The sequence below is a fragment of the Oculina patagonica genome, chromosome 12, assembly GCF_052425735.1.
Source record: "Oculina patagonica isolate OP01 chromosome 12, crgOcupat, whole genome shotgun sequence".
Taxonomy (NCBI): domain Eukaryota; kingdom Metazoa; phylum Cnidaria; class Anthozoa; order Scleractinia; family Oculinidae; genus Oculina; species Oculina patagonica.
The window spans coordinates 24,175,577-24,197,360 of NC_135769.1; the positions used below are offsets into that span (position 1 = coordinate 24,175,577).

The 21,784-nt window shown below is 40.3% G+C and overlaps 2 protein-coding genes across 4 annotated transcripts in view; both read right to left on the reverse strand.

Moving 5' to 3' along the window:
• The window catches only part of LOC144632258 (uncharacterized), a 181,478-nt gene that overhangs the window by 86,586 nt on the left and 73,108 nt on the right, over positions 1 to 21,784 (reverse strand). The window contains exon 4 of one of the 3 annotated variants that reach the window (XR_013566874.1): positions 19,520 to 20,657. The exons of 1 other annotated variant lie outside the window; for it this stretch is intronic. Coding sequence is in view for 1 of the 2 variants with exons in the window: in XM_078490865.1 (XP_078346991.1) it covers positions 19,576 to 20,657 (1,082 nt within the window). In the remaining variant the exon portion in view is untranslated. Of the gene's footprint in view, positions 1 to 17,839; positions 20,658 to 21,784 lie in introns of those variants that run through there. One more of the 3 variants, XM_078490865.1, reaches the window with a different exon arrangement.
• The window catches only part of LOC144632191 (D-inositol 3-phosphate glycosyltransferase-like), a 76,303-nt gene continuing 55,584 nt past the window's right edge, over positions 1,066 to 21,784 (reverse strand). The window contains exon 2 of the mRNA XM_078490788.1: positions 1,066 to 2,310. Within this exon, the coding sequence (XP_078346914.1) occupies positions 1,066 to 2,244 (1,179 nt within the window). The 5' untranslated portion in view covers positions 2,245 to 2,310. The remainder of the gene's footprint in view (positions 2,311 to 21,784) is intronic.

The window sequence follows — 21,784 nt, forward strand, 5'->3', positions numbered from 1 at the left end:
ATGTTCGAATTAGCCAGAAATTCCAGGGGCCGTTCTTTCCCCCAGCTCTTCGATTGTTCCATTTCTAATGTTTTTGTTTTTTTATCATTGCCCCTTTCTGGAAATTAAAAGGGTCAGAAATTTGGCATGGGGTTTTTGGGAGGTTACCGGTAATAATTTTTTGGTCCAGGGATTTTTGGGAATTTAAGGGATTTTTTGGGGTCTTGACTTTTGCCCCCATTCGATCATCCCCGTCACTATAAATCCCAAGTACCAATCCCATTGTCCAGCCATTGAAACAGTGAGAAGCCATGACCATGGAAACTAAAAATGCCATGGAATGCATCATTGCCATCTCAAAATCAAATACGGCTTCTTTACACAACCCCTGGTTGGATTGTCATGTGGGTTGAATCACAGCAATGGGTTCTCCTTCTAATTAGTCTAATTAGTCAATCTTTACACGAAACATGCTTCCAAAATGGATCAACCCTCCTTGCCAGCAAACCCTTTTAAAAACCAGTCTTGTCAACTGGCTAGAAGAGTTGACAACTTCTCAGTAAGATCTGGACTTAAAAAAAATTGTTTCTTCAACAAAACGTCAGTAAGATGCAGTTACTAGGCAAACCTGACTCATGTAAACATGATTTTTAGCCTCTCTCAATTTTTGCACCTACATTATTATCAATTACCGGTATTCCCTTGGAGAACAAAGCCAGGGAAGGGACTTTTGTAAACAGCTGTGCCAAAGTTCCTAAAGGCCCGTTTACACAGGCGATTTTTGTCGCGCAACTCAATGCAACTTTTGTCGCACCGAAGTTGCATCGAGTTTTGAACATGTTCGAAACTTCTGCGACTCGCGGCTAGTTTTCACGTGTACAAACTTGCGGCGATTTTATCGCCGCGTTATCATGGCAAAGTTGCATGAAGTCGCTGCGATATCGCGGTGACTTGCTGCAACTTCGGCGCGACAAAAATTGCATTGAGTTGCGCGACAAAAATCGCCTGTGTAAACGGGCCTAAAGTTCTCACACCAATGTGGTGGGAGAAATTAAGGTGAAGGTCATCGAGGGTCAAGCTCTCCTCCTATATTAGACCCTCCAGATTACAATATATTACTACCTGGATCATGCTCTGCATCTTTTCCACAAGAGCAGCACACTGCTCCTTCCAGCTGTACTTCTCATTATACCTCTCACAAAGAATTTTTGCCTCTTCCTGGCGAGTTTTCAGGTTTTTCCAAGCTTTCTTGATTTCATTGGCCCAGTTAGCGTTTGGATCTACTATGCATTGAGGACCTAGGGGCACTTCTCTCAGAGCTTCTGCTAGGCCTGAATTGCTAGTCACAAGGAGTGGAACACCTGCTGATAAAGCTTTCAAAGCAGCTATTCCAAAAGCCTCTGTTCCTGATGGCATTAGCAGAAGATCTGCTTCCCAAAAGAAGTCTGCCAATTGTTTCCTGTCTTTGCAAAAGCGTCGCACAATCAGCTGATTGGGGGAAATGCCATAACTGCATAATTTCGCAGCCAACTCCTCTTGTCTTCCATCAGGAGCACCAATGACCATAAGACGGTAAGTTGAATCATCCAGGGCAGCTACTGCTTTCACAGCAACATCAAACCCTTTGAGTTCAAAGTCTTCAGCATCACCTCGACCAAAGATTAAGAGGTTACACGTCTTTCTCTCTTGGAATTCCTGGCATATGTTACAAAATTCTTCAAAAATCCCTGGTGTTATATTAAATACTTCTTTGCCTAAAAAGCTGAGGCTAGAAGAGAAGCTATGCTTAAGCTTAGGTCCAATGGTTACCACCATGTCAGCACTTTTACATAGTTTTACTTGGTTTTTGTGTTCTTCCTCTGCAGTGGAAATTGCACCTGGGTATGGCATGTACAATCCTATTTCTTCTGCATTTGAATGCACCGCATGTATCCACTTGCAACCACACTTCTGTCTTATGGCCTTTCCTTGCCATCCAAGCTTAATATCATGGCCAATGATGAAGTCTGTACTAAACTCTTCTGGTGGATGTCCCAGCCAGTTAACTGGATCAATGCCTGGGTATTCTTCAGGTTCAATAATGTTGATTTGATATTTTTTAGCATCTTGTCTGTCCTCTGGACTACACTTTGGTATTAAAAGACCAACCTTTACATCAGGATGCTGAGCTAGGTGAATGGCTAGCTGTCTGTTTATGATGGAATGAGTACCACCCTTAGCTGACTGAGTCCATTCTTCTGCCAAAAGAGTAACATGTAAGACCATGCTTCTTTACATCCATCAATTAATGTACACACTACATTATACTTCTGTACTGTTCTTGAGGTCTTCCTGTAATAAACAAGAATAAACAAGAGCTCTTAGAGCTTACAACTGCGCTGGTCTCGTGAGCACTTTAGGGGAGCCATGTGGGGGGAGCAAAAAATGCACCCCCCTCCCCTTATCCCCTTTACCTGGGTCGAACAATGTTGCGACTGACAAACAAGATGGTAAGAAAACACCTTGCATGACATTTCATGGTTGACTAGTTCCATCCGAAATTAAACATTTTTGGGGTTACCAAGGTAACCATAATGCTACTATCTGTGTAAGTAAGTAAGACTTTCCGAAGCACGAAGTAAGAACGAGAGCGTACCAAAAGGGCATGAGGATTTCTCAAGTTCTTTAGGTAGCTTTTTACGATTACAATACTATTCTTTAGAAGGATATATGAGTTACGGTGATGAATTGTTAGGATTTGGTTAAATATGAGGATTCCGAATAAAAAAAAGCCACTTTCAAAATCATTATGGCGCTTTCGAACTGTCCACGATCGACAATCGACTGCTTTGATGAACCGCTGGCCGAACGTAGTTGGAACATGATGCTTGGCACGTGCATATGGGCGAACGTAGCTGTAATATGATGATTGCCACATGCATATGGCCGAACGTAGTTGGAACATGATGCTTGGCACGTGCATATAGGGGAACGTAGTTGGAATATGATGATTGCCACGTCCATGTGGCCGAACGTAGTTGGAACATGATGCTTCGCACGTGGATATTGCTTTGAAGTAATATTTTCCGAAGCTGGCGAAGGAAGAACGAAAGCGTTCCTGAAACGGCACGAGGATTTACCTAATAACTTCTGGCCATGCATAAAACTCTTTCCCGTACTGCCCTTTATACAATATCGTTTCTTCAGGACTGATGGCTAAAAAAATTACCAAAAATGCATTCTTCGTCCGATCGCTACAAATTTTGGTAGAATGCGTGACAAGGTTATTACCCAATCCCCCCCGCAAATTTGAATGTGGCCTACACGACAAGAAGGAAGTAATAAAAGAATGTCTATTGATCTTGATTGTCAACTGCGAAATACAACCGATGAATCGATCGAATTCGAGGTAAGAAGTGTGTACTACGTACAGTACGAACGCACATGGTCTGAAATGCAGTGAAATGTTATTGCTTGGAATCAATATCTGAATTTATCTCTGAGTATAAGGAGATCGTTATATTTTACAGAAAAGGGTCAACCCGTTGCCTTTAATATGTTTCCCCCCTTATTAGGACCAGAGGTAAACCAAAAACACATTTAGACCCGCCAACATCAATATCTGTTATTTGTTTTGCAAGAAAGCCTACGACAACTACGTTCACCAAAAATCTCTCGGAAAATCTTTAACATATTTTTGTCGATCTGATTTCTTGTAAAATAATTGATGAAGGCGGGTGTCGGGGGGGGGGACTACTTTCATCATTACTACACTATGAACATTCCAGAACCATTTTAGCTATTCACTATTTCCTCAGTTCGACTAAGTCTGTTAAAATATCGGTAACCACATGACCTCTTAGAGGGCTGTTATTCTTATATGCTAATGGTGGCCAAATTTAATTTCCATGATCTTGATCCGTGAAACGAAAAAAATCTTTTAAATCAGCATCCAGTGTTGTCTTGAATTACCGTTTTAAGATTGAATAACCAGCTCCGAAAATGGAATATTGGAGCAAATAATTAAATCAAATTTGAGAAGAACACTAGACCTGTGTTTTGCTGAATGAGAATTCCCCGGGGAATTAATTTACCAATGACATAACCCTTGCAAGTCAGGGCATATTTGTCTCAGTGGTTTTCCATCAGATTTCAGAAATCCTATAGATGACACAGCTCCAAAAGTAAATAACACTAAAAAGTCGAATATTTCACACTTAACATGCTAAGTTTAGACCAGAGGATTTGTTTAGTTTCCGTTTGTAGCAGATTTAAACCTTTTAGAGCATTGCATGATTCTTGCCGATCAGTGCCTTGTGAAAGTAAAAATTTGTTAACGCCAGCACATTCCAGGTCACAAACGTAATGTAAATAAATGTGAATTCTTGCCCGCTAAAGCGTTTTTTCTTTTAAGCATGAAATTTTAGTATTTTCTTTGATTCAACGCTTCAAAATACTTCACGCTGATCGAATATTTTAAGTAAAGACCAAAGGATTCGCAAATACTTGAACCGTAGCTGATAATAGCTTTCAAAAATTACGTGACTCAAGGTCTAGCCGATCGAAAGTGAAACTTGTGACGTCAGCACATTCTTTTACACCAACGTAATTATATTTATTCACAGATTTTTGCCCGCTGAATTATATTTCTCTTTAAAAGCGTGGAAATTTAGTATTTTCCACGAGTCAAACGCTTCAAAATTGTATATTTCACACTAAACATTTTTTGTAAAGACAAAAAATAAGAAAATTTCTCCATTTGTTACTGATTTGTAACTTCTAAACATCGCGTGACATTAAGCATGACCGAGTGGAGGTTTGGGACAGGTCACCAACAAAACGAAAAATAATAATAACAAGAAGCTCTTAGAGCTTAAAACTGCGCTGGTCACGTGACCACCCTAAGGGAGCCATGGCGGGGGAGTGAAAAAAAGATAACTAAAAAATATTGAACAACTTGAAGTGAAATGGGGAAAAAATAAAATAAATAAATAAATAAATAAATAAATAAATAAATAAATAATTCCACATCCTGACAGTGGAAAAAAGCCTTTGCCATAAAAGTTGACCCCCCCTTACCCTAACCCGCCTCAAACAAATTATGGTCGCCCTAAAAAAAACACCCGCTTTCGAAACAAACCCCGAATGTTGATTTCATTACGTCTGGCGTCTGGCTTCACGCCAGGAACGTAAGTATCCGTGAGAATTTCGATAGTATTCTCTCTTTGCACCGAATAATCTCGTTCCCAGATCTCGTGGGCGAAGCAGAAGGCGAGATCTTGTCAAATCCGATTTGCACCACGTGATTGCCTGTCAGGAATGTGGCAGGCGAGTCAATTGCGCATGCCCTAGACAATTCTAAGAAAATGGCAATCAACATTCTCGTCCCCAGAGGCCGCGATCCTTCTGGTCAGCACCCGGGTGCTGACCAGAAGGATCGCGGCCTCTGGGGACGAGAATGGGCAATCAAATGAATATCCAATCCTCAACCAAATGAATAACGAATGCTTTACCATTCTCGTCTTTCCAGGAATAATATCTAGCAGAGTATTTTACTAAAGAATTAAGCAGAAGGCAATCATGAAAGCTTTAGGTCGGGTAAAAATATTTATTTGATTTAAAAAAATTGTTCATTTGGCGGCGAGACATGTCTAGATTTTATGCAAATTAGATCCGGTCACGTAATCAAACATAAATATTCTTACGGCGGATTCTCTGTTTTTAAACATCGTTATTCGTCAGAAATAGCTTTATAATGCTACAAACAACTAAAACGAAATCTTCTTGTCTTTTGAGGCCGACTGTAAACAACGAAACGTCTCAAAAACGAATATATTATGATTGCGTGCATGATCTATAATTTGCATAAAAAACAGACATTGAATTCTCTTGGGGCCGCATCGCACGTTCAAATTTTAGCGCTGTGACAGCCATGCTTTGAAACAGCCAATCAAAAAAATTGAATTTTCTTACTTGGCCAGATCTCGCCTTCCGGCTTGTTGCCCCTCTTTCTGTATTACAATAGGCGGTTGTTAAAATGTAGCGAGTGACAAACATGATGATAAAAAAAGACACCTTGTGTGACATTTCATGGTTGACTAGTTCCAGACGCCATTAATTATTTTTCTTTTATGCAAATGCTGGCCGAATTCCCACGCGTGGACGCTGAAGCCGTTTTTAGCACAGAGGGTATTCCCCTAGCCTACCAAATGACGTAAGCGGTACAAGTCAGGGCATGTTTGTGAAGGGAATTTTTCTTCATATCTTTAAAATCCTTTCAATAACATAAAATAGGGAAATACTTTGCAATAAATTTGTTTAGTAAAGACCAAAGGATTCGAAAAGATTTGAAAGGTAGCTGATTAATAGCTTTGAAAAATTACGTGACTCGAGGTCTAGCCGATCGAAAGTGAAACTTGTCATGTCAGCACATTCTTTTCCACCAACGTAATGGTATCTATTCACAGATTCTGGCCCGCTGAATTACATTTCTCTTTGAAAGCGTGGAAATTTAGTATTTTTCATGAGTCAAAGGCTTCAAATTCGAATATTTCACACAAAACATTCTTTGTAAAGACAAAGAATAACCATTTGTTTCCATTTGTTACTGATTTATAGCTTCTAAACATCGCGTGACATAACCTCGACCGAGTGGAGGTCTGCGTCTGGTCACCGACAAAACTAAAAAAAATAAACCCCGTGCAGAGCAAGAACTGCGCAGCGCAGTTAATAATAATAATAATAATAAACCCCGTGCAGAGCAAGAACTGCACAGCGCAGTTGAAAAGGAGAGTGACTTGACCTTTATCTTCCAGGCCCACAGCAAGCAAGGAGAGGAGTACAGAAGCTTCACTCCCCCTCCCAAAAAACCTTTTAAATGCAGTTAAATGCAAGTTAACAGAGTTAACAACAATGTAATTTAACAGAGTTAACAACAAAGAGCGACAGTGTTCCCTCGTGGTCAACGGGCTCCATGTGCTCCGGATTTCAGGCGTGTGTTTTTTAGTGTTGGCCAGACCAGTGGAGCGTTTGCCCGGAGTTTAGCATTTAGTCTGTTCAACCCCTTCCCTCCTTCCCTTTCCACTGTTTAATCAGTGTGACGGGTGCCTGTCCTCCTTCTTTCTGCATGGGGGCTCATGGCTGGGTTGCCAGGATTTCCCAGCCATGGGAGCAGTCTCCATCTAGGAGCTGGCTGCCAACTGTGGAAACTCCTGTTTGTCCCAGCTGCAGGGCACCCAACCTATATTTAGCGATGCAGTTGTTAACTTGAATTAATTGCTACTAAAGTTAAATATTTTTTTTCGAAAATGGACAGCAATCAATAATAGCTGTAGGCTCGATTTTTGCCTCTCTCTAGCAGCTGGTAATCAAGCCTATGGTATCTGCAGTTTCAAAATACTGTCAATCATATTTAACTGTGAACTTTTTTTTTTAAGCAATGGCATCATAATGACATCCGGCCAATGGACCGGATCTTTTAGTCTGTTGCACACAATTGTCCGATCAATAGAACTGAATAGGACTGTGAACTAACTACAGGAATGAATGTCACGTTTAAAAGTTTAAATCAACAAGAAATCCCTGCACAGAAAACAAAGCAAAATACTCCCTTGCAGTTAGAAAGGACTACTCGATCGGGTAGTGTAAACAATATTGCAAGACAGTGTTTGACCTTCCTATAAATCCTCCTATAAATGTCACGCTACAAGGTAATGCAAGTTCTTTTGTTGAACAATCATTCAACACAGAAGATTTCAGCTACATTTATTTCCGTTAATTCCCGAAAATTATTTAAGACCCCCTTGTGAAACTTTATTGCTTCTGCACGGTTTGTGTGCTGTTTATTTACAATTTAGAACTGCATGAGCAATGAACAAAAACAACCAAAAGCTTCAAAAAATATGCTTATTAGTAACAAAGAAGACAGAGCCAAAATAGATCGAAATGCATCATTGACAATCTCTGAACTTGATCTTTTGACCTTTTTTGGGTTCCTGAGTAAAACTTCAGTTTTCTAAGATCAGGGGCGGATCCAGGGGGGGTGGATTGGGTGGCTAGCCACCCCCCTTGATCCACCAGAAAAATAAAAATAAACATATTAAAATAGAAAATAAGGACAATGTCCATCCACCTTTCATAGTCAGGCGGCCGTTCAAAGTTAAGGAAGGCCATTTTTCCAAAATAGGAGATTTTCAAAAGGCCTGTTTTATGAACTTCTGGCTTAATGTAACAAAACATGTGTGTATAATTTTAAAAAAATTAGATTCCTTTTAACTTTCAAGAGTTGTTTTAGCCTTGCTGGAATGATTTTTTTCTCCATTTACATCTTTTTTAGCGAGTTTTCGTACCGTTTTTCGCATTGAAGCGATTTCAAAAGCAAGCAAGTTGTTCCCAGGCCAGTTTCTTAGTTCCTTGCCCCCTGGTGGGGGATAGGGCCGGACATCAATGCTCGCCATCTGTCCCTATTCTTGGCCACAGCTGCTGCTGCAGCCCACGATGTTAGTCCCAGCTCAGCGCGTTCCTTCTCCACCGTTCTCCGCCATGTTTCCCTTGGCCGTCCTCTGCTTCTTTTCCCGCTTGGTGCCCAGGATAATGCCACGTGTGGGTTTCGGTTTGGTGCCATACGCAGAACATGACCTATCCACTTCCATCGCCTTCGTCGTACTTGTGAACTGATCTTTTCGATTCCTGCTCTTCTCCGAATTTCATCATTAGACACACACATGGGCGAATGGACTTTCAAGATTCTCCTTAGGCATTTGTGAAGGAAGGTGTCAAGCCTTTTTTCGTCCGCTTTTGTCATTCTCCAAGTCTCGCATCCATATAACAGGACAGAAATGATGTTTGACTTGAAGATCCTCATCTTAGTTTCTCGGCGGAATTCACCTGTTCTCCACACCTTTGAAAGTCGATGAAAAACACTTCTAGCTTTACCTAACCTACTCCGAATGTCCTGTTCGGCACCACCCAAGTTGTTAACAGTGGCCCCTAGATAGACAAAGCTGTCTGTATCCTCTACATCAGTGCCGTTTATCTTCATAGGATCTTGTCTTCTTGCATTGAGTCTGAGCACCTTCGTTTTATCGATGTTTATCTTCAAACCCGTACCTTCACTGTTGCTCCCCAGTCTTTCTAACTTCGTTTGTGCTTGCGCCCATGTGCTGGAAATGAGCGCAATGTCATCGGCATAGTCTAAGTCTTCAAGCTGTCTCATCATCTTCCATCGAATCCCCGTATTACCTTGCTCTGTAATCCTACACATAATCCAATCTATTACCAACAGGAAGAGAAACCCTGACATTACACAACCTTGTTTTACACCTGCTTTCACGGTAAACCAATCCGATTTGCCTGCTCCATCGATCACTGCACACTTGGTGTTGCTGTAAAACAGTTTGACCATTCTAATGAACTTTGATGGTATTCCATAAGACTGCATTATCCTCCACAGTGTTTCGCGGTGGACACTATCAAATGCTTTCTCATAGTCTACAAAACAGGTATACAGACTTGCATTCCATTCCAGCGATTGTTCGATGACATTTCGAAGCACAAAGATGTGTTCAGTCGTGCTTCGCCCCCTTCTGCAACCTGCCTGTTCTTCCCTTAACATCCCATCCACTGCATCGTGCAGTCTAGTAATAATTACTCTTCCCATAACTTTCGCTGGTACAGATAACAACGTTATTCCACGCCAGTTACCACAGTCAGTAAGATTCCCCTTTTTGGGAAGCTTAACGATCAGACCACAATTCCAGTCCTCCGGGATTTCCTCTGTCTCCCACACCGTGCGAAATAGGTCTTCTAGCACGCACGCAGTTGTCTCTATGTCAGCCTTCAATAGCTCTGCTGTGATTGAATCCATTCCAGCTGCTTTGCCATTCTTCATATTCTTCAGAGCCTGCTTTATTTCCTGTCGGGTGATACATTCGTCGCTAACATCTATTTCGTTTGGCTGTCTATCATCAACAACTGCGGGGGCCACTGGATCAGGCCGGTTCAGGACACTGTCGAAATGTTCTTGCCACCTATGTCTGATCTCCTCTTCTGTTGTTAATAGCTTTCCATCCTGGTCTTTCACCATGTTCATTCTTCGTGGCCGGTCGTTGCATAACGTCTTCGTTACCTCATACACCTCTTTGAGGTTGCCATACCTTGCAGCCTCCTCGGCTTCCCTTGCAAGCGCATTTGCCCATTCCCTCTTGTCCGTTCTCAAACTTCTCTTTACTTCCTTGTTCTTGTCGTTGTATTCTATTCTCCTTCTATCTCTTATCCTTTCTGATCTTGTCTCCTCCATCTTCTTCTTCAATTTCTTTCTTTCGTCAATTTTTCTCCAACTTGTTGCACTTATCCAAGTTTTGCTCTTCCTTTGTCTATGACCAAGATTTTGCTGTTTCGCTGTAGGCCTTCTTGATGTTCGACCATTTCTCCTCGACGCTTTCGGCATTCTGGGTGTCATCTTCTCCTGTTTCATCTGACTCAGTTCCTGCCAAGCAGCTAAATCTGTTCTTAAGCTCTAAGACAAACCTTTGTTTGATCTCAGGCACCTTTAACTTGCTCAGCTCATATTTCCGTGCAGTCAGTTCACCTTGCTTTCTAACCACCCCACTTAGCTTTAATCGAATATTTCCAACAACCAAGTTGTGATCACTTCCTACATCGGCTCCTCTGAAAGCCCTGACGTCCTGTATTGATCTCTTAAATATTCCATTAACGGCTATATGGTCGATTTGATTCCTTGTTCTTCCATCTGGAGAGGTCCAAGTGTACTTATGGCCTTCCCAGGCCAGTTTGCCAAGGGCTAAAAATTTTCACGCATGTGGGTGAGCAAAAAAACGCATATCTGTTCTTTCCTGTAAGTTCCTGGCTTGTCAACTTTAAATTTTAATCACTGTTCATTTCATAAAGAGTAGACGTTTTCTCCGAAATATAACTCAAGGTAAGTTGAAGAAAGAATATTTTGCCAAATTATCAAGGAAAAACAGTGTTTAAAAATAACTTAATTGACAGCTGTATAAAGCTGCTCATAATCGCGGAAATCACGTCTAAGAGGCTTCAACTTTTCAAAATTTTCTGAGGGGGGCATGCCCCCAGACCCCCCTAGGGGGAAGGAGCCTTTGGCTTCACTAAATATGGGCCACAGACCCAAAATGATTTGCACTCCACTTTAAAAAAACTGCCTAAAAGCCCGAACCCCCGCCCCCCAGCATAAAAAGCAAACCGGGGCTTGAACAATATACAGTAAACAAAAATATTGGTAAACAGCCCCCTTTGAGAAATCCTGGATCCGCCCCTGAAGATTTTACTGAAAGTCATATGATGTCAGGGCTTGACAAGCAGCTCTCAAGTTTTGCTTACCCTGGGTAGTTGCATGCTTGTCTTTTTTTTATGATTTAACCAGCATATGACTTCCTCATCCTTGGAGACCCAGGGGGAGTTAGCCAGGAAGAAACAAAGTAAACTTGGCAAAAGTTGGAGCAGGGAAAGTTTTCAAGAAGGCCTGATTCTGAATGAGCCCCTGGGAAACGCATCTCTCCAGACAATTATTATGCCCAATCAGCAAACAGTGACTTTAGAGTCACTTTTGCATACATGTTCGTACACAGTGGTTATTTGATCAGCTATACTTTTGCCACCAGAGAGAGCCAAAAAATGTCAGAATTCATTTTAGGCATAGTAAAGTCTGCTGACAACCACCAGTGCTTCCCAGTGATAAACAAGCCACTATTTATGATACCTCTGATCGATCCAAACAAAAACTTTCCCTGTTAATCTTGATATATCTTTCTTCCTGACATCCAAAATGATTTCCTGACTTTTTCTGGCCCTCTGATGTAAATTAAAATGAAAATATGGCCAATACAACAACCACTATGTAAGAACACACAAAAATAACCATAAAGTTGCTGTTTGCCAATTTGGCAGAATAATACAAAGAATTTTTTCTGCTCAATCAGGAAATGGTCTGGAGATCTTTGTTTCCCAGGGGCTCCTTCTTGAACTTTCATCGCATCAAGTTATGCCAGGTTTACATCATTTCGCCCCGACTAACTGCCTCTGGTTCTCTGAGGATGATGACTTGCTGAGTACTTGCTAATTGGGCAAGTGCAAATGAGAAAGTTAATTGCCAAAAGAAAAATCTACTTGCCCCAGACAACTGGACAGCAGTTTTTCAAGCCGTAAATGTTCTTTTCAAACATGGGCTAAATTGCAGAATACCCCGCAAATGAGATTCATCTTAAACAAGTTTTGGTTTGTGGCTCGATTTGGTTCGATAAGACACATCATGAACATAAACTGTTACTATGGTTGTACATTTCAAAACAATCTAAGTTAGATGACCAGAAAGTTCTTTTAATAAAAACATCCATCACGCCATCTTAGCTCTAAGTTTGTCAACACTACAGCTGCTATTTCTGTCCGGTTATTTTGTCGCTTTAGTATAAAGCCTTTTGGGAATTTTCAAAGCAAATGCAAAGGTTTCCACCTTGGATCAATCAAACGGGATTGATCGAGAAAGATGATGTTATAAATCAGTGATTTGCCACTGTCTCGATATCAGTGCTACCGAAAATCGACATAATTGAGCTTAAAAAATAAGAAACAGTCTGTCTTACCTCAACACCGTCAAAACTGGCAAAATTAGTCCAATTTCGTGCCTTTTAATCCTGGGATTTCGTTCTTAGCGTGTTTCTCTTCGCAAAGGCGGAAGGATGCTATCCCATGAGCATTGGCGCCACTGCCGGCAATCAGGCGGGAAAAAGCCAGGTAGCTACGTCATAATGTACCTAGACTACGAGCAGTCCCTATTTTTTCGCAGAGTCCGTCGAGCTTGAAGCGAATTTTTTTTCGAAGAGTTCGTCGAGCTTATAGCGAAAAAAATTACGCGTGGGGGGAGGATTTTTTTCGCTTCAAGCTCGACGGACTCTGCGAAAAAATAGGGACTGCTCGTAGTCTATAATGTACCCTAATAATGTTGTTGTAGTGTTCTTCATTTGCTTGATTGATTTTACGTTCTTTGCCTGCTTCCTTACCTGTTTTGCTTTCCTTACTCTAGTTCCTTTACTTGACTTGTCTGAGATCCTTTGCTTACTTGTGGTCCTTGGCTAACTTGAGGTACTTGACTTACTTGAGTTGCTTGCTTTGCTAACTTGAGATACTTTACTCACTTGAGATACTTGCCTTACTTGAGATACTTTACCTACCGTGAGATGAACATTCCAACTGGACTGTGGACTCTATTACTATTAAGGATGCATGATCCATAAACAAAAGGCCTCTTTTGCCTCCGTGAATCGTGAAATGGCTATTTTTTTGTACGTGTGGTAAATTGCGTGACCAACCTCGTCCCAAGGCGCTTTTCCCTTCAGAGCGGGAGTGGCGGGAAAAGCAGTGCGTGACCGTGACTGATTGTCCTTCTGAGCCCCGCCCCAGGTCACTCTACTCCAATAGGTAAAGTAACACATTTATCTTGATTTCGAGAAATGACTATTTTATTTCGCATGAAACATAAATTGGCCATTTTATTTTACTTAAATCGTGATTTGACCGCCCCCTCCCCCCCCCCCTCGCCCTTTTCTTTACCACCCTCGATACAAAACAAAATTTTCCGATTAATTTTTTCAATCACGCATTCCTTTAACAATCTACTGGTAAACGACTTTTAGCGATGACGTCATGACGATATCGCTTATCTTGGTTTTGACAGGAGCCATAATCGGTTATGGCTAATAATTGTATTTTGCATGAAACGTGTAATGGGCATTTTATTTTTCTTGAATCGTGATCTGGATCCCCCTCTTTTAATCACCCTCAATACTTGTAAAAATTTTCGATTACTTATTTAATTATTTTAATCACCCAAAAAAGCTAAGAAGGGTTTCTTGTCTGCTTTACTCGATCGCAGTTCACTCGCCACTCCCACTCTGGCTCCCAAAAAGTCGTCGAGTGGAGCGAGCCGGAAAAAACCAGCGTTCAATATCCCAGGAAGTAGCGGCCTGTTTGCAGGTTAGGTCCCAGCTTGAGGTCAGGTGTCAATGGTTGTTACCAGTAATCAGATGCGTAAATTTTCTATCAATGACAGCACTAACATAACAGTCACACCGAGAAAACATCAGTGCACAACAGAGGCCATTCCAACGGTGCAGTGCAGTGCAGTGCAGTGCGGTGCGGTGCGGTGCGGTGCGGTGCGGTGCATTAGCACTAACTTACCGAACACGATATCAAACTTCACACTATGTAACACGTGCCCAAATTTCAAGCACAAAAAAATAACGAGGCAAGGCGGAGCATTCTCACCATTTTATACATTTTTGTTTCAAGGAAGACGAAGATAAGGCTGTTTAGGCTCATGTATGGTTGCGAAACATGAAAAAAGGAACGATGATGCTAAGAAAATCGATGTGTTTCAAAACCGATGCCTGAGGAGGACAATGAAGATTAAATGGCAAGATAAGATTAGTAATAGAGAGCTACTGGAAAGGGCTAACGTGGAGAGGTTGAGTGAAGAGGTAGGAACACGGAGATGGCGATTCATTGGACACATCCTCAGACAACAACCTGACAATGACTGTGTTACAGCCCTGACATGGACCACAGAGGGAAGGAGAAAGAGAGGCAGGCCAAAAACAACCTGGCGGCGCACAGTAGAAAAGGAGAGGTCCAAAAGGGGGGTGGCAGCCCTGGAGAGAGGTGTGCACGGCAGCGCGACAGGAATCGGATGGATAGAACATGTGGAGGCCCTATGCGCCAACTTGGCGCCAGGGGACAGGTGAGGTGAGGTGAAATATTTTTTTTTGGAGTGAACTGCAGGTCACCTGAGATATCAAATTTCTTGTGAGTGTGTGTACACTTGTTTAAGGTGGGGTTTTACCACAATACAAATGAAATTGTAAGAGTTTAAAAGAAGGGATTAAAAAAAAAAAAAAATTGAAACACCACCAGACAGTTGACCCCCACGAAAGAGCACTCCAGGTTGTCAGGGGGACTGTCTGGTGTCCGTCTACCATTATTATTTCTCTAACTTTTACTAATCCTTTGAGATAAACTGTCTCCTCCCAAAAATTCACAAAACACCGCAAAACAGATAAATGGGATGAGTGGAGCATTTTCGGATTACTTAAAACGCGAGCAAGATATTTCCGTTAAACTCATATTAAGCGTTGGAAAAACGGCCTTCAGGTAAAACCCCGCCTTAATGTTAACTAACAAACTGTGCTGGGATGTTTGTTGGAAAATGCAAGGTGGGGCTCAAATTCGCTGACATTAACTACGGTTGCAGACATACAGTGGTGAAGCCGTTTGTTTTAAAACTGTTATTTATTTTAAAACTATGCTTATAACTATGTATATATAAAAAAATATCAGAAATATAAAGTTCCACATTAAACCAAAAATGCACAGTTGAATCGCTATTATTCACACTAAAAACACTATTTTTTCATTAGTCTGGAATGAAGGCACGCTCTAGATCTAAGTACCAATACAATTGGTGAAGCTTTGAAAACAAATTACATTTGTTGTGCAGTAATAAGCACAGTATTGTAGTAACATAATTAGTTCAAAAATATTGAATGCAGTGTCGCATTACTAGTTATACTAGAATACGGGCATGCAGTGCCGTATAAGTACAGTATGGGGCCCAGTTCTCGGCCGGGTCTAGTTCTCGGCCACTTTGTGTTCAACGCGTTTTTAAGTTATTGCGGTTCTTCTTAGGTAAGAAATACAAGTTAACGCCAAAAGTGGCCGAGAACTGACCCCATACTGTACTTAATAGATGTTAAACACAAAACTACTAATTTCAAAATGCTTAAAAAATACACGTCTGTCGAAATTATCAAAATGACAAATCTTAATATATGTATATATATAAAAAATATCAGCAATTTTAAGTTCCACATCCAACCAAAATATATAGTTGAATCGTTAGTTCTCATATTAGACATAAATAAATTTAAAGTTAATCAAAATCCCTATCTATATAAGTTTTTAGCTAATTTTAATTACAAGTTTTTAAGACGTACTATATTTTCTTCTTTATAAGATACCAAGTCTTAGCGTCTCCAAAATGGAGTTTATATGACCCTCAAACATTAACTAGAGCTGTTCGTATGAGGATATATATGTCAAAAACAAGAAACGAAAACTATTGCCACATAAGCGCGGGGCGTGAAAAACCGCAGTAGTCAAATAAACACCACCTGGCCAAATTTGGCCTTCAAAGACAAGAAAGATGTTATAGCTAGTGTCAGGCACCTTGATCTCTTTGACTCTTACAAGTCATCTCAAAACAGATTCTTTTTTCTCGTTTTTTTTGTCAGTGTCCATTACGTGGCGCGTAATTTATCCGCTCGTCCCAGCTCGCATGGAACGTACTAAGAACAATTTGAAGAAAGTGTAAGAACTTCGCCGCTCCTTTACAAGTCAAATATTATTGTTCATTATTATATGGCAAAAGCCAGTCTTAGGCAAATCCGAGCGTTCTGATTGGTTGTTTCTTGGTCGGGATTTTGCCATACGGACCGTTTCCATGAAAACGGTCCAAGTCGTATTTTTCGAAAGCCGGCAAATTCAAAATTTTCAAAACCAAATTCACTAAAATTTTCAAATTTTTAAACCTGCGAAAAGAAAACGTGTACTCTCATTCTTCGCCGTCTTAGGCAAATCCGAGTGTTCTGATTGGTTGTTTCTTGGTCGGGATTTTGCCATAACGGTCCAAGTCGTGTATTTTTCGAAAGCCGGCAAAATTTAAAATTTTTTAAAAACAAATTCACTAAAATTATCAAATTTTTAAACCTGCGAAAAGAAAACGTGTACTCTCATTCTTCGCAAAGAAACTACAGAACAGATTGATATTTTACAGAGCTTACAACGTGGAAGAAGAAAACGAACATTCACTAAGCGAATTTCAGCTCTCCGGCTCTCATTCCAGCTCTCCAGTAGCAAATTATCTTTACATGTAATAAACTGTTTTCCCAGTTAAAAGACAAAAGTACAGGAAAAGTGAAACCAGCTGAGTACTCGACTCGAATCCTTCACTTGTTTCTTTTCTCTTTTTTTGGCCCAACAGACCAACCCACTTTCACGAGGGACCTGGCGATGGGAACGCTACTTTTTAAGGAGATTTCCTTAGCTAGTGAGATCGCCGATCGACCTTTTTTACAGTGATAAAATCATTCTAACAAAAACAGCTTCATGCGTTAACGCAGTAAACCGCCGGGTTGTTCCGCGTTTAGCTATATTGCTAACGAAACCATTCTTTCGGATCCATGCGAGTTCACTGTAATATTGGCGAACGATAAGTGGGTGTCCTGTCCGCTCGGTGCACTTCTTGCTACTGTGGCTCACTGACTACTTTGCCAAGTAACTTTGTTTAAGCTTAAGGGAAACAAATTCTTGCCGTGATCGTTTCTCATATTTTCTCTTCACTCTGTGGTTTCTCACGCTTTATATGATACAAATTTCATTTCGTTTTGAATATTTTAACACCTTAATTTTTTTAGGTAATGTTTAACAAATGAGCAGCAGAAAATCAAGTTTGAAACACGAGGCGCAGACTTGATAAAACACGGCTTAAAAATCTTCTGATGTAGATCAACTCATTCTTGCACTAATATTTACATTTGGGGTTATTTTGGCCCGAAAAAATTGGACGTAAAGTTTAGCCGTGTCTTTATCAGATATAATTTCCTTTATGAATTATTAATGAGTATTTTAAACAAAATGCATGAACTACAGGGAGCAAAACCGTGAAAATTTGACAGGTGCAATGTGCTTATAACACTCTGAGTTACAATACTATTTGATCTACTTAAAAACCAATTTATGTTCAATATTGTAATATCTCCCGATCTCTTCAGGATTTATAATTTTACGAGGGTAAAATAGTAAAATTCTCGTCACGTTTTAAAAAAAGCTGTGACATCTTTTGCTCGGTGAAAGGGAGCTCCTATTAGTTCAATATTGGTTTGGTCTCAGGCCTCGTCCACACGTATCCATTTTTATTTAAAACGTTTCCCTTTTCCGTTTTTCAACACGCATCGTTTTCGCCCGTACATAAATTTCCGTTGCTAAACGGACATTTTTTATACGGATTGGCCTTGAATCATTCTAAAATTATCCCTGTTACATGTTTTGCTCGGTGGAAAGAACTCTTTCTAGTTTAACTTGGCCTAAGGCCCAATCCACACGTATCCATTTAAAATTGAAAACGTTTCTTTTTTAATTTCGATTTTTTAACATGTACCGTTTCCGCCCGTCCACAAATTTTGCTGGGTTGCTAAACAGATATTTGTTTATGTGGATTGGCCTTAGCTTGAGTCATTCTGAAATTAAACTCCCCGTCTCTTTCTCTAAAATCTATGTTTTGTCGACAAAGCCGCTTCTCCCAGCACTTTTACACATAGCAGTGTTACTTAAAACCTCCGAGGTCTTCCTTGTGGATCTCTGTTGAGTTGTTTAACGCTTTGATTTTCGAGACCGGATAAATTTAACATAAGATATGCTTTAGGTCTCAAAAAGGCAAGGTGGCAGTGAAACATTCTATTCCGACATGAGACATCATCGTTTTCACTGTCCACACGAAAACAGAAAACCAGCGTTTTCAAACATTTCCACTCTGGAGAGTTTTTCCTGTCCCAGTTTTCACCGGATACGTGTGGATTTTGGCCAATCCGCAAATAAAACGTTTTCCGGCAAAACGAAAACGGATACGTGTGTATGGGGCCTTAAACGTTAATTTCGAGTCCTGAATACCCTGACACGAGTGATTGCAGTAAAAATACAACCTGAATTCGTTGTCTAAAGTTTCCTTTGCCAAGATCGCACCAAAATAACCTTAACTGAATACCGTAAGGTTACTATTGTTGGCGTTTACTAATTATTTTTTAGCGACTTTAGCGAGCTGGGCGAAAATTGATTTAATACTCGTCAAATTTAAGCGCCCTACCCACCCCAAAGGGAAACGAAATTAAACAAAGTCGACTTGAAAAATTCTGTAAAAATGGATGCCAGTAACTTTTTTCCTTTTGGAAATGCAAATGTTCATTCAATTTCAAGTGAGTTTCTTCTTTTACTGAACATTTATTTCCATCTTAGCTATATGTTCATTCAAAACTTGTTTACACGATATCACTAATTTTTCAAAATTTTAGGAAAATCGCTAAATCAAATAGTCGCTAAAACTTGCTCAGAAAAATCCCTAAAATTAGTAGCCGCTAACGATATTTACCTTACGGTATTTCATTCATTCTTGGAAAATTGCACAATCAGTGGAACCACAGGCAGCCCAAGCTTAAGCTGTGAGTGAGCGAAAATCATATTACAGGAAGTAATAGAGGGCGCGGCGAAAATATTACACAGTGCTATCTTTTGGAAAATAAGAATACACAAAGATTTTCAATAAACTTGTGCTTTTACTTACTTCCATGCTGAAGAAAGAATCCACTGTCCCAGTTGGCTTCAAAGTTCAGCTGTCAGCAGTAGTCAAATCCCTCTTATTTTTTAAATAAAAACTAAGAAAAGTTTCACTATTATTGTGTGAAAACTTTGTTTATAAAAAAACTTACAGTTTCAAGACCAGACTAACTGGCCAAATTAGTAGCGCTTGAAAAAATGAGGTTAACGTGCCCCCCTGCTGAGAAGATAGTTCACAGCTTCAGCATGACCACCAGCTGCCGCGATCGTCAACGGAGTGTCACCATTGTTATCTTTTGAATTGATGTCAAGACCACGTGATAACATTGTCTCGATGATGGCGACATTACCACCCATCGAAGCTTTGTGAAGTAAATTTCTTCCATTCTTGCTTGTCAGAGACAGGTCTGCTCCTTTGTCTAAAAGATAGTTTACGGCCTCCATCTTGCCAAGGAAAGCAGCAATCATTAATGGAGTGTTACCATCACTATCTTTTGAATTGATGTCAAGACCACGTGATAGCATTGTCTCGATGATGGCGACATTACCACCCTCTGAAGCATGGTGTAGTGAGTTTCTTCCATACTGCCCTGTAAGAGACAGATCGGCTCCTTTGTCTAAAAGATAGTTTACGGCCTTCATCTTGCCACTTAAAGCAGCAATCATTAACGGAGTGTTACCATTACTATTTTTTGAATTGACATCAAGACCACGTGATAGCATTGTCTTGATGATGGCGACATTACCACCCTCTGAAGCATAGTGTAGTGAGTTTCTTCCATACTGCCCTGTCAGAGACAGATCGGCTCCTTTGTCTAAAAGATAGTTTACGGCCTCCATCTTGCCTTTCCAAGCAGCAATCATTATTGGAGTGTTACCATGACTATCTTTGGAATTGACATCAAGACCACGTGATAGAATTGTCTCGATGATGGCGACATTACCACCATCTGAAGCAAAGTGTAGTGAGTTTCTTCCATACTTGCCTGTCAGTGACAGATCGGCTCCTTTGTCTAAAAGATAGTTTACGGCCTCCATCTTGCCACTTAAGGCAGCAATCATTATTGGAGTGTTACCATGACTATCTTTGGAATTGACATCAAGACCACGTGCTAACACTGTTTCGATGATGGAGACGTTACCACCCCGTACGGCTGAGTGCAGTAACTTCCAATCTTCATTTTCAGTTGACTGAGTTTCACCTTTGTCTGCATTTACACCAATAGTTGTCTGATTAATTGTTGGGACAACGGAACCTGGTGAATTGCTCTGCACTAAACCACGTCCTAATTATTAAAAACAAAAAAGGAAATGAGCAACGTCTTAGAGCCTAGATGAAAATGTTTCATTAAACCCGCCTCTAAATACTTGCATTTGTTGTTAAATTGCATTTCCCGTTGCTTGATTAAGTGTTTCTACCACGAAATTATAGGAGCTACCTTTGTTACATATTTTCCCGGCCAGAAACTTAATTTCGCGAAAGTGAAAGAAGCAAATTTCGCGAGACCCAAAATTTGTGATTTGGCAGAAAAATCGACTTAAAAGAAATTTTGTGACATATTTTACCAAAGAGGGATACAAAGGAATATAGCCTCAGAATCAGCGTAACAGATTTTAAACCCACATCTTACGATAACATTGAACAGAACGGTAACAAAATAAAACATCAAACAGGTTGAAATGTGCAATTGCGGCCCGGGAGAAGGGAACTCCCATATATGGCCTATATAGGTATGTGCCGCGGGATAGGGTATGGTTTTTTGAGGTTCTCGGTCCTTTAATGGGGTATCATTTTTGCTCCTTTTGGCATTGTGATCCCGGTGTGATCCTTAGATAGGGTACCTACATTCTATCAGCTAAAATAAACGCCCAGCTTAAATCTGAACTTTCTGTTCAAGTATTAGTAAGTGATTTTATAAAGATTTGTGTTTTGCCGTGCATAGTTAGCCGTTATTTGGGTTGTCATGGAACGCTTCTCCTCCCCTTGAATAGGGTGTCATTTTTCGGGTTTGGGATTTAAAAATAGTATTAACTTTCGCTTTCTTTCTCCTAAAATAGGGTCAGGGTTTAAGAACCTTCGCAGCACCCCTATCCAAAATTTATGGGAGTACCCACCCCAGGAATTGCGACAACAGACACCTTTAAGTCCCACGAAAATAAGCAACAATAAGATATGCCACTGATGGTGTAACTTAAAAAAAGCCCAAACAGCCAATTTTTCATGTTTGCCACTCGTAACCTGTCTTTATCTCACTGTTATTTATCCTTGATTATTTTCAGTTAAATATTACTTTTTTGGTGTGTTTTTTTTACATTAACAATCATCATTGCAAGGTTCCCTTTAATTTGAAAGGAATATTGTGAATCAAAAAATGACTTAAAATATTGTGACAGCTTGTTTAATAAAAAAAAA